This window comes from Saccharomyces eubayanus, chromosome VII (assembly GCF_001298625.1).
Source record: "Saccharomyces eubayanus strain FM1318 chromosome VII, whole genome shotgun sequence".
NCBI lineage: Eukaryota > Fungi > Ascomycota > Saccharomycetes > Saccharomycetales > Saccharomycetaceae > Saccharomyces > Saccharomyces eubayanus.
Genome location: NC_030982.1, coordinates 601041 through 617843, shown reverse-complemented (window position 1 = coordinate 617843; position 16803 = coordinate 601041). Strand labels below are relative to the sequence as shown.

Below are 16803 nucleotides of genomic sequence, written 5' to 3'. Positions count from 1 at the left end.
CAAAAACAGAAACATACGGTAACATACAGGTAGCAGCAATGGCCACCAAAGAATTTCAAGTGGAGTCCCACATCTCTTTGAAGCAGTTGAATAACCAGTCGGTATCTTTGATTATTCCTCGGCTGACAAGAGATAAGATCCACAATTCAATGTATTACAAAGTCAATCTGAGTAACGAGTCTTTGAGGGGCAATACAATGGTAGAGCTACTGAAAGTCATTATCGGCAAATTTGGCGCATTAAAGGATCAAGATGGCCATATGAACATGTCTGTTCTAGGTGGTGTAGAATTTAAGTGCATCCTGATGAAACTGGTTGAAATTAGACCCACTTTGCAACAATTAACCTTCTTATTAAACGTGAACGACTCGAACACTTTTAGTTCTAAGTACATTACCGCTTTGATTCTGGTTTATGCGCGGTTGCAATACTATTATTTAAATGATAAAAATAACAATGATACTAATGCCGATGATTTGGTAAAATTATTTAAAGTACAATTATACAAATATTCACAGCAGTTTTCCAAACTAAAAAGTTTCCCACTACAAGTGGATTGCTTTGCTCATTCTAATAACGAAGAACTCTGTATAATACGCGTTGATGAATTAGTCGATTGGTTGGTCACTCAAGACCACATCTGGGGTATTCCTTTAGGTAAGTGTCAGTGGAGTAAAATATACGACTCAGAAGAAGAAAGTAGCTCAAGTGGAAGTGATTATGAAGATGACAGTGAAAGTGGCAGTGACAGCGGTAGCGAATCATAGACCTCTTCTTGGTCTTTTATTCACTGGAGCACTAAAGTCACGTCTTCTCTTTTTATTAGGGTCACTGGCAACTTGGCCCGATCTTCTTAAGGTGTTTAGTTGCATTTGGTCAACCAGCAGCGAATCCAGGTTCAATGAGTCCGGCAGGATTATCTGTCTTATGGTATTACCTCTAATATTGATGTATTGCAGACTTGCTATATTGTCACCCGTCGTAGCTGTCGTGGCTTGTTGACCCCCACTCAAATACAAACTAGACATTGCAATCCCATTGCTGTTCAATTTATTTAGCCGAGGTTGTGGCAGCGTTAACTTTACGTCTGTTAGGATGGCATTCATTTGTGGTGATACTGATTGTAGTGTTCCCCAAACTGTGGTACCGTTCTTTAACTCGATGGTAACTTGCTCATTACGCAGTTTTTTCAAAAAGTTGACCAGCTTCATAACCTCAACTTGGATAATCTATCAACGTTTCCTGCTAATTTGGCAATCCTCTGTTTCAAGACTATTTCAATGTTCTTGAACTTTTGCACTTGATTTATATAAAGTAGTGAAAAATCACTGAATACGAAAATTGCTACCACTTAGCCTAGTAGCAGTAGCATAATCAGTTATATTTATCATATATAATATATCAAGACTATGCCTCTGAGTTTTTCTTCACTTCTCGGTATCATCTCGATGTAGAATTTTGACTCGTGATATCGATGTATTTTCTTTGAATTTGAACGACGACTGCGCTTGAGTGGATGGGGATTGAGGCTGAGAAGAATTAGATTGCTTTAACTTCTCTTGCAAAAGCATCTTCTTCTTCCTTTGTTTTAACACTTCTTTACCCGCCTCCTCAATTATCACCACGTTGCTATTCTTAGTCTTGGTGGCACTGCTTTTCTCACGGTCATCGTGCTTCTTTTTGTTTCTATTCCGCTTCTTCTTGGGAATTTTATTGCTTGATTCCTCGTCTTGATATTTCTTTTTGCCATTTTTGTTTTTTTTCTTCTTGTTCTTACTTTTGACCTTGTCACCAGCACCAACTAGTTCTGTTAATACCCTTTCAGTCCTCTCTGCTATCTTGTTCTCCAACTCTAGACTCCTTGAGAATTCTTTGTCCAAGGACTTCAAGACACTAAAGTCCTGAAATGAGTATTCATCATTTTCGTTGAGCTGCTTCATAGAATTCATAAATGTTTTGAAGATTTCATCTTCTTCWATGGTCCCCTCTTGTGCCGAGTCCTTCTTCGACGTTTGTGTGAACTTTTTCACGTATGGCGAAAGTTTCAAGTCTGGGGTTGTAATATTGTCCTTGTTATCAATGAATTTACAAGTTTTTATGAAATCTGCGAACTTTTCCAAATCTTGTAAGCCATCAAACAGAAAATTGCACCTTGAATACGTTGAGTTCTTGAATACTTTACTAGAATAATGACCTTCAAAAAAACACCAATCACTATACTTAAATTTATCCTGAATACCTTCTTTATCATCACTGTCGCTATTGGTGTTTCCTATAATGGCAAAGAAGTCGTCTGCCGTCAGATTCGGAGGTAATAATCTGACGACAAGTTTGTATCCTTCATTTTCAGTCGATTTACCAGATTTAGGTTTCCTTTTGTAGTTATAATGCTCTCTGTTCCTCTTTTTGTTGTTTCTCTTGTTTTTACTGCCGCTGCTGACACTACCGTTATTTACCTTGCCCTCATTCTTTTTAGAATCCTCATTCTTTTTAGAGTCCTCATTCTTGTTTTTACCTCTATTCTTATTGTTGTGATACCTATTTCCTCTATATTTCTTCTTCCCTTCACTATTCTTCGATTCTCCAGCCGGATTGCTCATTACAAAGTACTGCGTAGATTGATAGGAGTGCAGCTTATATAATTGGTTTCTTCTCTTTTATTCATTTATTCATCAAACAATCATCGAAACATTGTTTTGTATCTTACTTTTTAAGCGAAAAATTTTCAATACTATAATCAATAAGCAATGCAAAATATTTAAAGGGGCCCTCATCTAAAAAGAGTAGTAGATCATCGAGTTAGTATATGCGCCACCTTAATCAATTATCAATATGAACACTACATTGGGTGACTTACACGAGGATCTAGTCACTTTAGAGGATAACGAAATCATTGATACAACTGAGCATTCAACTCATTCGTCTTCGCAATCAACTAGCCATGGAGAAGAAGAAAACGAAGAGGGTGGCATTGAAGATGTAGAAACTATAGAAAAGGACGGCAGCAAACGTCTCCTTAAAAAAATCCATCCAGAAGACGAAATTGTAAATGATGGATCTAATATATGGATCCCCGTTCAAATGCTAAAGAAAAATATAGCCAAGTTCTGGTCTCACTTCCTCGCTATTGATAAGGAATTAACGAGAGTTAAATGCAAACATTGTGGGGAAGTGCTAACAAGGAATGATCCAAGTTTAACAAAGACTTTCAGATTTCATATAAAATCGAAGCATAATATTAGCGCAAATAAGAACTTTTATTCCATGAATTTCACTGTGAGGAATTCCATTCTTACAGATAGTAATTCTCATGCGAGAAACTCACTTCAGCCCAACTACCGTTCTTTAACATTCAATTCAAACTCAATTCGTAAGTGTTATGACATTAATAAATTACAAAACAATACTTTTCTTTCCTTTCCGCGACTAATAGCCATAATTATAGCTTCCGAAGGGTTGCCACTAAATTTCTCTGAGATTGAATCATTCAAATTTTTAGTATCAAAATTTCACAAGACCCCTCCCCTGACAACAACCTTGATAAAAGAGTCCGTTATGGAACTATCTAATTCAATAGATGAGTTAATTAGAAGATCTGCTTCAAAAAGTGATGCGTCCTTGCCTGTAAATATTCAATTATCCGATACCAAAAACTCAGATTTTCCTGTTTATTTACAGTATACGGAGGATATTCGAGCACAACTAACTAGTCTAAACCTATCCTCACTCGTTTCTTTGAACTTCACAGAACTAGATAAGACAAGATCGTTATTTTCTTTACAAGTGTTCGATAATACCAATAAAGTTTCGAAAATTTTACCGTTATCTATTTTTGTACGTAAAGGAATGGACATAGATATCAATGCTTGGGAAGACCAATTGAACATTATATACTCCAAATTTTCTGGTTTACGAGAATCAGTAATTTCATTAACTTTACCGAAAAACTATTATGCGAAAGTGTTAGAAAACGGATATAGTGAAAACCCAACTTTCGATACCAGAAATCTTAAGTCGGTAACGTATCATGCTTGCATAGTAACAGAATTGCTTCATTGCTTTTTGCAACCATTTTTCAATATGCCTACGGAATCATTACTTTCTTCCTTCTCTTTTGTCAAAGAAAGTCATCCGCCCAACTCGTTGTTGGACTCTTTGACAGACTTTTCATGCTTGGATATATCATCAACAGTGCTTGGCAAAATCAGTTCTTTAATTGAAGAAATTAACATAAACGACTCCCTAAAGTCAGATTTCATATTATACTGTAACGATTACACACAGTCTAACTGCAATGAGTTGACTTCGATACTTTCATTCGACTGCAGTAGTTACTCAGCTTTGCAAAATAATTTGGAAAATTTCGTAAATTTGGTTCCGTTCTTCAAGTCAATCAATTCTCATCTGAAGAATGAATCACTCACTGACTCTGATTTTCGATTGATCATTACTGTGGAGGAAACTTTAAAAACTTTCGAGCAGGCAATTGAGTATTTTGCTTCTTCTGCCCCATTAAAGTTCACACATACCTTGGTTTTTATTATAAGCCTTGAAACTTATTTGGCAGAAATTATACGAAACTCTACTTTTGCCAAAGCAAAAAGACCTTTTGAAAAAATCTTATCAAAAATTTCAAAGGTTAAAGAACTCTATCTACATGATGATGTCAACTTAATTGGCGCATTTTTGTACCCATCAATATTCCAAAATAAAAACCTACTAATCGAAATCTTCGACACAACATCCATCAACAAAATTATCGATAAAGTTACTAAAATTGCCCTTAAATACCTGCAAAAATTCATCAATATAACAAATTTCCAGTCTTCCAATAATTGTAAAAACGACGGTCCGAATTTCCGTGAAAAGCTCATATCTGATTATGAAACTATTTTCATGAATGGGTCTCAAGAAATTGAGTTTTTAAACAACGTTAAGGTGAGTTTACCAGAATCCGAAGATCTTTTGTTCTCACAGATCATTCGGGATGACCTGTTACGCTATATTAACAGAATTACACACGAACTGCCCAATGCATACCACGACTACTTGAATGAGAATGATATTAGTTTTGATGGCTCTCACTTTACGAAAATCGAATTACCTGAAGAGAACATTTCAGATTCAGAAGAGTGGCAGCTAACTCCCATGGAAGAGATATTTGATATCCATATTCCAATTTCAGATACAATCTGGAATAATTACATAAATGATGGTAATGGGATTGAAATAGTGAACATTTTGCTACGACTAATTTCAGTAAACTCCGCCTCTTCAATAAGATCGGAGTTATCTTTCTTACACAAAGCTAGTCAACACTTTGATAATGAATTATATGAAGAAAGAATCAAAATCAAAATTCTGAATTCTCAATATAATCTAGAAAATATCGACTTCAACTCTGGGTCTATTTTTGACACCTGCCAATAATCATTCACTCTTTTAAATCATACTCCTTTTTTTTCTCACTCTATTCTATGACAATATTTGTCCATTGTATTATAAATTACATTTTTTACTCTATTCTAGGACAAGATTTGTCCACTGTATTATAAATTACATTTTCTTTTTTACAAGAAGCTACTTGGAGGTCTGCAGTGCATTATGTATGCCTTTAATAAATAGATAATTTTAACTTTGTTTAGAACACGTTCAGGAAAACGAGTTCAAGGTATAGTCTCATCAACATTTTGTTTTATTTCAAAAATTTAGCGATTCAACGATTTCAAATCCATGAGAATCTTCATAACTATATAAAATACTTTGAGAGTGTGCCCTAAACATGCGAACCTTATTGCCGAGTACACAACGTACAAGCTCGCCGTTTTCTATTTCCCTAATTTCAATAAAGTTTTCATTAACTGCCAAAACGTAAGGATGAGAATATGCGAACTGCTGTGCTTCCCCCTCCCAATGGATAATTTCTTTTGCTTCTTCCCTCCTTCCTTGTTTATTCACAAAGAATCCAAGTTCTGGTAAACAGATAAAATATAGGTTTTTCACTGAAAATATGGAAACCGCTTTAAATGTTTCCTTACAAAACCCCAATAACACTTTGTCATTGTATGGATTAAAAAGTTCTCTTATTTTGAAAGAATTCTTTTCAAAAACGTCAGGCACGTTTAGTGTTTTTATGTTTTTTTTACAACCGATGCAGATTTTGTCCTCCAGAAATGAAAATGACAAAGGCTCTGAATCGACACTAAACTCCAGTAAGCTTGCCTTCAGGTTTTTCTTAAAATTACTATTGCCAAAGTCAGATATCAAGGGACCTACATTTATTAACTTTATCGTATGCAAAAAGTTATGAGCTGCCAAAATGACCCTCTTACCATTACAGATACCATCTTTGAACATCATGACATATTTTGACAAGACCTTGGATTTCTTTTTGAAAATAAAATCACCATTTTGTGGATCTTCAATTATATTCAAAGGACAACCGTACAACTTCTTATCAATTAGTAAAACAATGATTTTGTACTCTTCCAACACAGATATCTGCGATATCGAGATTTTATGCAGAAGATGAATTGGTTGCTGGTTGATCGAAGAGTTATAATTCATGACATAAAGCCCGAGATTTGTTGCGACTAATAATAATCTACCTCCTGAAAATAGTAAAACATCATTAATGTGATTATTATTTGTATAAGAATGGAAAAATTGGCCTATCAACTGCTTAAAAGTGATCTGCTTAGTTTCATCAAGATATCTGCTCTGTTCTTGTTTGACCTTCTCTATCAATGTCTGTAACCCAGCCAGCTGTGGGGCATACAGAGCTACTTGATATTGCTGTTTAGTACCATAATAGGCAAACGTGATGGCATTTTTGACATTGCTTGTTTGATATTGGGGAGAAAGTATGCCTGCTGAGCAATTTGGGTTTTCAGTAACGTGTCTTTTTATGGATGGCATATCCTCAGCGGGACAAATGAACAACAGAGGCAATGGAATAGGTCTTTGGAATACAGTATGCTGGTGCCATTTGTTTACTGCCTTCGATTTCAAAAACAATAACATATTGTCGAGCAGATAGAATTGGATATCTCCTGCAAACGATGCGTCCACCTTGTTTACGTCTTTCCTAGACAATAGGCCCTCATGCTTAATCTTTCTTCTTTCATTATTTAGACCTAGATTGACATACTCGTTTTTGAACAGAATTTTCTGTTTCAATAATTTAACATCAGAACGATCTTGTGCCGCACCACTTGCTCTATCGATTCTTTTCATTAGATCTTTCAATAAATCCTGCACTTTCATTAGCATTTGCAAATCGTCTTTATTGGTTACAGGATCTGAAGAATGAATTATCTCTCTAACCAACAAAGAGTATCTACCAGGCCTTGAAACACCTTGAGACAAGAACGAATCTATTCCATGCCTTAAAGAGGAATTGGACACGTCGTCATCAAAACGAGCAAAGTTTGGATTAACTGATCTCTGTGTTTCAATTAGATATTTGGCGTATGGTCTTGATGCGATGTAGGAGAGAAACGGATCGAAAAACGGAAGATACTGTAAAAATATATCAGCAATTCCAGGACAAATTGAACTCAATGCTTGTCTCTGTGCTAAAGCTTTTAAAAATTCTCTATTTACAAAATAAATTTCATTGACATGTGCAAAGACGTGCTTCACAAAATTTACTCTTACTTCTGATGGAATGATATTTGTTTCTAATAATTTTTTCATGAATGTATCTCGTATGATTTCCAAGGATTTAACAAATTTCTTTTCTGTGGTAAATAACTCGTATATTGCTTCTTGTCTTTTTATTTGTGTTTTGGGTAATGACTCCCATATACTCTTTGGCACGGAACTTGTCCAAGAGATTCTTTCATCGTCGTCCTTATCGAGTGCCAACGAAATGTTTCTCTTAAGGCCACCACCTAATTTCAAATGTAGCTTTGCTTGTTGTTGCAAACGATTAGGACAGGAGATAGAGTAGCAAAGTTTTTCCATAGAACATGTGGGCGAATAACAATGCGAAAGTGGAACGAAAACACCATTAATTTCAGTTTTAGTACCAACTAAGTTAAGCGAAGAAGTTGATGAAGAAAGAGTACTGGCAACTGACGTAAAACTATGTAACTGATGAGCTATGAAAACCGAACTTGAAGAAAACTCATAAACTTCTAATACGGAATCCCTTATATTGTGGTCATAAAGGACATCATGGAACAACTTTTGAGCTTCCAACGATTTACCGATTAGTAAACCCAAATTACGATTTAAAGTGCCTATGATCAAGCACAATGTATCAATCGCTTGTTTCCCTGTAAATGAATCTCTATAAAGTAGTCCCATTTTCTTATGAGTACTTAATTGAATAGTCTGTTTGAATTTTATAGCGATCAATGATAAAAGTGCAGAGTAAACCAGGGGTGTTCCTTTGATCAGAGAAATCTCTGATAGGGAGACGGGGCTTGATTTAGATCTTGAATGATGGCGGTGATGATGGTTGCCGTAGCGTTGATACTGATTCGAATGATTGGAAGAGTTTGATGAGCGCCTATTTTGATTTTTCAGTGAATCCAAAGCAAACAAAGAAGAAGTGCTTGAAGTATCGGGCTTTTTATCAAATGAATTATGGGAAGCCGTTATGAGGTCTGCACTTTTGGGAGTTGGAGGAGTAGAATACGGATTCGGATCCACGGCATGACTACTATTGCCCTTGGATGGCGATAATATTGAGTTAGACGAATATTTTTTTGTGTTGGGGGGCAATATAGGATTCGATCTTTTTTGAGAAGGTGACAAGGCTTTGGCAGCAGCGTTCCGGCCATTTGATGCATGTATTGGTTGGTCTATTTTACTTTTGGAGTACAACACGTCTGTCGTGAAAGGTTGGGGACTTGAATTAAAATTTGTTGAAATGTGTAGAGCAGGAGATGTCTTCGAATGCTGAAGGAAAGCCTTTGGCGCAGTATTATATTGTGCACTGGCGTCATGTGTTAATGCGATGTCTTTGAATGTAGTCTCATTTTCGACTACGTCTTCATCGTTCTCTATGGAAATGTCACCGACGGCTGGCTGAACCTTGAGAGTATATGGCTGAGTAGGAACAAAAGTGTCCGATTTTCTCTTTTTACCGAAAATTTCATAAAAATATTCATGCCTTAGATTCAGTTCATTACTATTCATAACCTAAGCAAAATGATTTCTATAGCCTGTCTTTATATTTACCATTACCAAAGTAACCAGGGTCTTGATCGAAATTGAATTTTGATAAATCACTTGATCTGGTTTTATTTATTTACTTTTTCTTCATTCATTCAAGGAAGAAAAAAAGTCTATCTTGACGGTTCCACTCCCTTGGGCCCCTTATGATATATAGATAATTATTGCCGTTTTTGGGTAAAAAAACGATGAGTACGTGTATTTTCGTTTAGAGTTTACAGATATAATATAGGCAACAAAAGAGGCGGGAAGATTCAAGGAAGCACATATATATGCAAGATTAATTTAACGATGCTTAATGTATCCAGTGTAACGTACAATTGGAGATCTGGAATCGTTTTGGGTGCAAAGTGCGGCAGAGCGAGGGAAAAAAGATGCGAAACGCTACTAAATAGAAGATCTCTTGTTTGCATTACGAAGAAAAGAGTCGGAGTAATCCAATAAGCCATATGGCTTGATTAGTGTTCGTAGTATTTTGTTTCTGGGGCCTTGCTTGGTGTTTTTTAATTATGGAAAATTATTTTCTTCGAAAAATGAACTTGAAAAAAAAATAATAAAAAAAACAGGCATGAAGCAGATAATGATGATGAGCCCCAGACAATAGAACAAAACATCTTCCCTCAAGGATTACTACACACACAAGGGGACGCAAAATTATGTTTTCACTTAGTTCCTTATCTAATGGTGGTGGGCATTCAGAGCAAAAAGAAAAAGAGAAGATAAGCTATTTCGATATACGAATAAACTCCCCGTATAAGGACATAGTGTTGATCCAGGGATCGCCGTTAGAGCTGTCGCCTATACCATTATCCGGCAATCTAGCGATATCGGTGAAGAATGAGCTTGTAGTGAAGAAGATATCGCTAAGACTGGTGGGGAAGTTCAAGTTGGAGTTCTTACAAGTCGGGCGGTACAAGAAGAACAGCAGTAGTTTGGCGAGTTTGGTGAAGGAGAAGAGAAAGATATTCGAATGCTACTGGGACAATTTGTTGGTGTCCGCAAAGGGAGACATTCTAATCGGCGGGGACGAAACAGAGAATCAGCCAAGCAACAACAGCAGTGGTAACACGAGCGGCCAAGACACGGACATCAGTAATAGTCCGCTGTTTCTCAGCAAGAGGTCATTGTCGAGCCCCGTTTTCAACAAAATCATACGAAGAAAGACGCATTCCTCCCACAGGACGATGCTAGAGTTGCCAGAGAACGGTGTCACAGGAACGCCATTCGAGGGACTCAACAACAATAGCAGCAGCAGTAGCAGCAGTAATAACAATAAAGACGGATCCGGAGGGTCGTACTTATTTCTACTGAAAAGGGGCAACTACGAGCTGCCTTTCAATGCCATGCTCCCACCAGAGGTGTGCGAGACTATCGAGGGACTTCAAAGCGGCAGTATCCTGTATTCATTCGAAGCCGTGATAGATGGCCGCCAGTTGTGGGAAAGCGACGTGAACACCCACACGACGTCCAGTAATGCCACCGGCAGCGCGAGCGCAAACGCAACCGGCATAAGAACGAAGAACAAAATCATCGTCAAGAAGTACAAATACCTCAGAATCCTTCGAACCCTGTCGATGGACAACCTGGCCATGCAAGAGGAAATCAGCGTGGGCAACACATGGCGCGACAAACTCCAGTACGAGACATCAATCCCGAGCAGAGCCGTCCCCATCGGCAGCACCACCCCCGTTAAGATCAAGATCTTCCCCTTCGAGAAGAACATCCGCCTGGACAAAATCGAAATGGCCCTAATCCAGTACTACGCGATGAAAGACGGCAGCGCGCAGATCTACGACGACGAGTTGGCCGTAATGAAAACCACCCATCTGGCAGATTTCGGCCCGCTGACGGACAAACTTGACGTGGACTGTCCCTTCACTATCCCGGACAACCTGAAGCAGATCACTCAGGACTGCTGCGTGCACGACAACCTGATCCGCGTCATGCACAAACTGCAGGTGCGTATCCTATTGCAGCGCCAAGTAGACGGCGAATACAAAAACTTGGAGATCAAGGCTCAATTGCCCGTGTTGCTGTTCATCTCCCCGCACCTGCCCATGAAGGGCCGCTTGGTGCTGTTCGACAAGCACGATGGCAAGATCCACTTCCGGCCGGGCGAGCTAGTACCCCTATTCGCAGATACCTGCCCCGCGCCGGGTCTGACTCCGGGCCCATCATTGGCCTCCACTGTTGCCGCCACGGCGCACCTCGTGCTACCGCCGCCGCCTAACTATCGCGAAAGCACCAGCGACCACCTCGTGCCCGCGCTACAGCCGCTCGGCGCCGGCTCGGCCACGCTGGTGGTGCCGTCCTACGAGCAGGCGCAAGCGCAGGCGTCCGCGCCCGCCTCGTCGCACGCGACAGGGTCCGTGCCCGCGTACCGCGATGACGACTGACCCCCGCTCTCGGCGGCGGAGCCGACTCGGGCTCCCCACGCTGAGAGACCCCTCCCCTCCGATGGTCCGCGGCAAAGTGGTCGCATTTTCGGGCCAAGGGGACACACAGCACGGGATCTGACAGGACAGCAAATAAAGGGCCAGGAGCCACTAATCACTGCAGCGGCAAAAGCGGCAGCGGCGGCGGCGGCGGCAGCGGCAGGGGCACAGCTCTGGTGATGAAAGCTCGTCGTGCGTTTGGCGTGTTTTGGGCAACAGAGAAAATTCGTACTCAGGCCATAAATAAGTTGTTCCTCAGGGTGCTCCCCTTCCCCGCGCTTATGCTCACAATGTGAAGTCATTGACGTTTAATGAGCCTTGCCTATCATAGTCGTTGCATTCTGGATTTCGAGACTCTCCGCTTCGCTCCATATATTTATATATACCGCATCTGCAAGATACTTACTTAAAAACGTTGTTTAGTTTGTTTTTTTTGTTTCTGCCATTCTCCTTTTCTCTCTTTTATGGATTGGCGTATCTTAGAATTGTACTTTGTTTTTTCATCGCCTGCTCTCGGAAGTGTTAGAACAGTAATCTCGCATTATCATATCATCACCATCATATCATGGCTGTCGGTCAGAAAAAGTATATATGCTCGTTTTGTTTGAAGCCGTTTTCGAGATCCGAACACAAGATAAGGCACGAACGGTCTCATGCGGGCGTGAAGCCTTTCCAGTGCCAGGTCTGCAAACACTCTTTTGTTAGGCGCGATCTCTTACAGCGGCACATCAGAACCGTTCATAGATCTTTCCTCTTATCCAATTGTGCGTCCGTTGTGGATAGCAAGGCCGAGGAAACTGTGTCTCTTGGCATCGATGCTGCCGATTCGGCTTCAACACGGGACATCAAACTAGAAACATTGGTCAATTCAATGATCAAGGTCAACAGCGGGCTTATTAATATCCACTATCACAAAGTCAAAGTCGAGAGAACAGACCAGCAACAGCAGGGCTTTTCCGGTGAGTGTTCTTCTTCTTCTTCTTTGAAAAGGAAAAAATCCCCCTTCAAACCGACCAAAAAGCAGCTAGAAACCTCTATTAGCGCAAAGATTTTGCAAGAATATTCTCTAGAATTTACAAGTTCAAGAGAAATTTTGACCTTCTTTAAAATTGGTGTAAAGCATTTGGTAGAGAATAATATCTTTCAGGATTTTTTCCCGGACTTGTTTTCCTCATTGCAGGACAATGAACTGATCGAGGGATTTTGGATCCGCAGGCCCTTTGGTCTCATAATAGCGTGTCTGGGGATGGCTACCTCGTTGAACCAGGACTCTCAGGAATTATGGTCTATTTGTTGTACCAACCTGTATGCCAGCTCTCCTCTAGACGACGAACGCAGCGGCAATCAAGAGAGAGAGCAGCACGTCATTTTCGCTCTGATCCTATTCTATTCTCTTTTGGTAATGTTGGAAAACAATCTGCCTGTTTCAAATTCGATTAAGAATTTGAACGTTTTCACCATGCTTCAAAGTATTCTGAAATTATTTGCTGTCACCTCCATCACCACCACCACATCCTCCAATTACCATTATCTAAATGCTTCTGGAAATGTATGGTTCATGTTCAACCTTTGGGCCAACATCTTGCGCGATTCAAACAATTTCAACAACGATTCTTTGCAAATTTTTAACTGGTTCTCAAATCAAGAATTGTCCTTGTCTACCCCGCTAAAGGACTTTTTAGACAAAGAGCCGCCAATTGTGACAACTGATTTAGCTTTGAGGCAAATCAACGTTTTGGCCAATTATGCTTACGTCCATTTCATAATAAAGAAAAATTTTGCTCTCGAGTTGCCTAATGTATTTAAGGTGCACGATCTGCTAATATACATAAACGAGTGCTTCATAGCACAGCAACCGATTGCGTCCCAAATTAGTGTGAACTCGCCCTATTTTGCAACCGTCCTGAGTGCCAAAATCACAGAATGCAAATCCAAAAGTCATTGGTTATTATGGGAAACTATTTGGTTTGATTTCGTTGATAATTTGACTTTGAAAAGCGGGGCTGGGCGGAACATGTGGTTTATTGATAACTTTCCTCAAGTATCCGGCTCCTGCTTTCTGCACCAGTCCTCCTCCCTTATCGACCAGACTTTGATCACTACAAGCTTATCCATCGTCTCGATGCTTCTGAAGCCAAAGTCTTTCAGCCTCGCGTCTTTAAACTCAAGAAACGTCCAATTGATTACAGACATTGCGAGTTTCCAACTGAAGCTGTTTTCATCCGAATTGATTGCAAGTTCTGACGTTTCTCCATCTCAAGTATCCCAACTGCTGATGAACCCTAATATTGAGTTGTTGTTGTATTTCTGGTACGACACCATTTACATACAACGCCAAGACTGCTTGTCTCCTGGAGAGAACGAAGAGTTCGAAAAGGTGGAAATGTTCATTAATGATTACATAATAACTCACCGGAAGAACTTAGTAACAGATTCGCATTCAATCCTGTTTGATTTCTGGTCAGACTCCTTTATCGCATACCACATCCTGTTACATGCTATTGTGACTTCTCTGAAAGACAATATTCTCTACCCTTACTTGATTTACTCTCCTCATTTAAATGACAAAACAAAGGCTTTGTTGACTGATATATCTAACTGGTCATGCTTCGCTCTTCAGCAGCCCTTCCGTAAAACTTCAAGAGGTTCCTTATCCGTTGCTGCTGATGCGAGATCACAATCAATCACATCGTGCTTACCACTCTCCCCCAATTTTACAAGGAGAGAATCAAACCACAATAGAATTCTTTTACCTCCTTTAAACATCAAAGCTATTGAACCAATATCAACAAGTAACTACACCTACTTGAATTCGGGCCCTCAACATCAAAGAGAACAAAAACCGTTAAGAAACGCAGACAGTAACATTAATTCTAATATCCAAACAATTTTGATTCCTCCTCAGGTAGACAAAGAATCACAAAAATTTTCCGTTGGAAATGAAAATAACCAAAGCAAAAATATTGAAATTATTGGCCAAATAAAATAACCACCACTAAGCAAAACTAAAGGCACGATACCAATAAAACTAAATTTCCAAAGCAAACAAGATAACATATACATATACACATAAATACTCCTTATTGATCTTAAATATTAAGTTTTCCATCCTGCCTAGAATTTAGCCGCCTTTTGCGTTCGGCCCCTGCTGCGAGAGTGAAACGTCGAAACCTTCTCCCCTTAACCGCGCTCTCATTAGTCCATCATGACTGATGTTTTTCACAAGACCCTTTCGACTCTCGACTATTCCATGAGTATTCGTTTCTCTCTTAATGGCAAATCAAAGAGAGCTGTATTTGACCTTCTTGTGCTAATTTCCTAATGGTTGCCGTTTATGGTACCTTTTGGTTCTTCTTACAATGGTCTCGGAGCACCCTTAAAAATGAATCGATGAGCTGTGGCATAGCAAAAAAGAAAGTGCGAGGTAATGATGTAGTATGCAGGCACCACACTTTTTTGAACGTCTGTAAATATATAAAAGGAGAAAATTACAAACGATTCACTTTACTTCATCAGCTATCTTTTGTATTTATTTTGTAAACATTTTTAATTACTATTTTAAGGAGGGCATGTCATCTCTAAATAACACTGGAGGGAAACTTATTGCGCAAAAAGCTAAGGAAGATGACGATATCGAAGACATATTCGCTTCAACCTATGTTTACCAGTCTGCTGTGATTAAAAATCCCTCGATTGATATCTCGTCTCCCAAAGGAAAAAAGGGCAAAAGTGATCTGTATGAAGAAGAGACCCATTCAATGGGCAAGAATGGCAAATATATCTACAAGTCGGTTGACAGGCATTTGGACTTCTTGAGACCAGGCCTGAGATTTGGTGGCTCTCAATCGTCTAAATACACATATTATACTGTGGAGGTAAAAATTGATACTGTTAATTTGCCACTTTATAAAACCTCGCATTCTTTGGACCCACACGTCACAGGTACGTTTACCATACGAAATCTGACTCCAGTACTGGATAAAGTGGTCACTCTTTTCGAAGGCTATGTGATCACGTATGACCAATACCCATTATGTTCGACGCACTGGCCCGCAGAGGAACCGTTTGATCCGTACATGGCTCAAAGAGAAAGTGATTGTTCTCACTGGAAAAGGTTTGGTCACTTCAGTACTGGAAAATGGTCACCGACGCAAAGAAATTTTGGTCAGTACGATTACGACACCACAGAATTTATGAACCAACGTTATATTTATCTCAAATGGAAAGAGAGATTTCTACTAGATAACGAAGATCAAGATAACCTGACGTTAAATGATATCTATCACCTGGACGGTGCCTCATTTGAAGGGTTTTACTACGTCTGCTTGGACCAAGAAACAGGTTCAATGGAGGGCTATTACTATCATCCTGCTTGTGAATTATTTCAGAAACTCGAGCTGGTGCCTACTAATTGTGATGATCTGAATACCCATTCTAGTGGATTTGAAATTGCCTAGGATACTGTATAGACTTACCAATGACTGAGTGTGTGTTTGTCTATTTATTTTGATTTGAGACCAGTTTCAAAAGTTTGTTGCTCTTAATTTCGCCCTATTAATCAAAACTCAAGGCTGTACATATTCAGATGTTCAATATACATTACTTTTGCTTAAAATGCATGGGAAGAATATAACAAGCTTTGAAGACAGATTTATTTTAAGCGCTAGCGTTAACTAATTAGTTAAATTGCACAACGTAGTTTGGTATAGGTAAAAAACAACCCAGGCCTGATTTTGAAACACCAGAGCAAATACAATGATCAGGAGTAATTCCTCAGAACTATTTCAAACCAGTCATGCCATTTTATTAACCCAAATTTGAAACAGACCTAACACCTCTATGCCCCAATTTTTGGAGGGATGATCATTGCACGATAAGAAAAACTGACTTGATTTTACATTAGTGTGAAAGAAGCCATTCTCGGCGAACAAGAACAAACACTTTAGTATAACTGAGACAATGGCACTCAAAGAAGAAGGTCTATAGAAGTCTGATTTTGCTCGAACCTGCTGTAAAGCAATCTTTAGCGATGGAAGATTTCTTTACTTTGCCGAAAGTTTCTCCAAAGAAGACAGCACACAGAGATAGATATAGAACCAAAACGTGAGGCCAAATGGTTATAATGGTAGTTAAGTGTACGAGGCTGGAAACTAACGAAAGCGCATAGTTATCTTTGACGAAA

At 39.2% G+C, this 16803-nt stretch overlaps 8 protein-coding genes across 8 annotated transcripts; 5 read left to right on the top strand and 3 right to left on the bottom strand.

Annotated features, from left to right (window-relative positions):
- Positions 1-38: 38 nt before the first annotated feature.
- PRP38 (U4/U6-U5 snRNP complex subunit PRP38) lies at positions 39-767 on the top strand (the record flags this gene model as incomplete). Its single annotated transcript, XM_018365185.1, has 1 exon — positions 39-767. One exon carries the CDS (start codon positions 39-41, stop codon positions 765-767), a length of 729 nt encoding a protein of 242 aa, XP_018222285.1.
- Positions 762-1211, bottom strand: SMD1 (mRNA splicing protein SMD1; the record flags this gene model as incomplete). Its single annotated transcript, XM_018365184.1, has 1 exon — positions 762-1211. The coding sequence occupies one exon, from the start codon at positions 1209-1211 to the stop codon at positions 762-764; it is 450 nt and encodes a 149-aa protein (XP_018222284.1).
- A 216-nt stretch (positions 1212-1427) lies between these two features.
- UPF3 (Upf3p) lies at positions 1428-2600 on the bottom strand (the record flags this gene model as incomplete). Its single annotated transcript, XM_018365183.1, has 1 exon — positions 1428-2600. The coding sequence occupies one exon, from the start codon at positions 2598-2600 to the stop codon at positions 1428-1430; it is 1173 nt and encodes a 390-aa protein (XP_018222283.1).
- A 232-nt stretch (positions 2601-2832) lies between these two features.
- Positions 2833-5430, top strand: ENV11 (Env11p; the record flags this gene model as incomplete). Its single annotated transcript, XM_018365182.1, has 1 exon — positions 2833-5430. One exon carries the CDS (start codon positions 2833-2835, stop codon positions 5428-5430), a length of 2598 nt encoding a protein of 865 aa, XP_018222282.1.
- Positions 5431-5700: 270 nt separating this feature from the next.
- Positions 5701-9150, bottom strand: ROM1 (Rho family guanine nucleotide exchange factor ROM1; the record flags this gene model as incomplete). Its single annotated transcript, XM_018365181.1, has 1 exon — positions 5701-9150. One exon carries the CDS (start codon positions 9148-9150, stop codon positions 5701-5703), a length of 3450 nt encoding a protein of 1149 aa, XP_018222281.1.
- A 692-nt stretch (positions 9151-9842) lies between these two features.
- On the top strand, positions 9843-11582 carry ART5 (Art5p; the record flags this gene model as incomplete). Its single annotated transcript, XM_018365180.1, has 1 exon — positions 9843-11582. One exon carries the CDS (start codon positions 9843-9845, stop codon positions 11580-11582), a length of 1740 nt encoding a protein of 579 aa, XP_018222280.1.
- Positions 11583-12186: 604 nt separating this feature from the next.
- DI49_2026 (uncharacterized protein) lies at positions 12187-14610 on the top strand (the record flags this gene model as incomplete). Its single annotated transcript, XM_018365179.1, has 1 exon — positions 12187-14610. The coding sequence occupies one exon, from the start codon at positions 12187-12189 to the stop codon at positions 14608-14610; it is 2424 nt and encodes an 807-aa protein (XP_018222279.1).
- A 580-nt stretch (positions 14611-15190) lies between these two features.
- Positions 15191-16078, top strand: GID10 (Gid10p; the record flags this gene model as incomplete). Its single annotated transcript, XM_018365178.1, has 1 exon — positions 15191-16078. The coding sequence occupies one exon, from the start codon at positions 15191-15193 to the stop codon at positions 16076-16078; it is 888 nt and encodes a 295-aa protein (XP_018222278.1).
- Between the last annotated feature and the right edge of the window lie 725 nt (positions 16079-16803).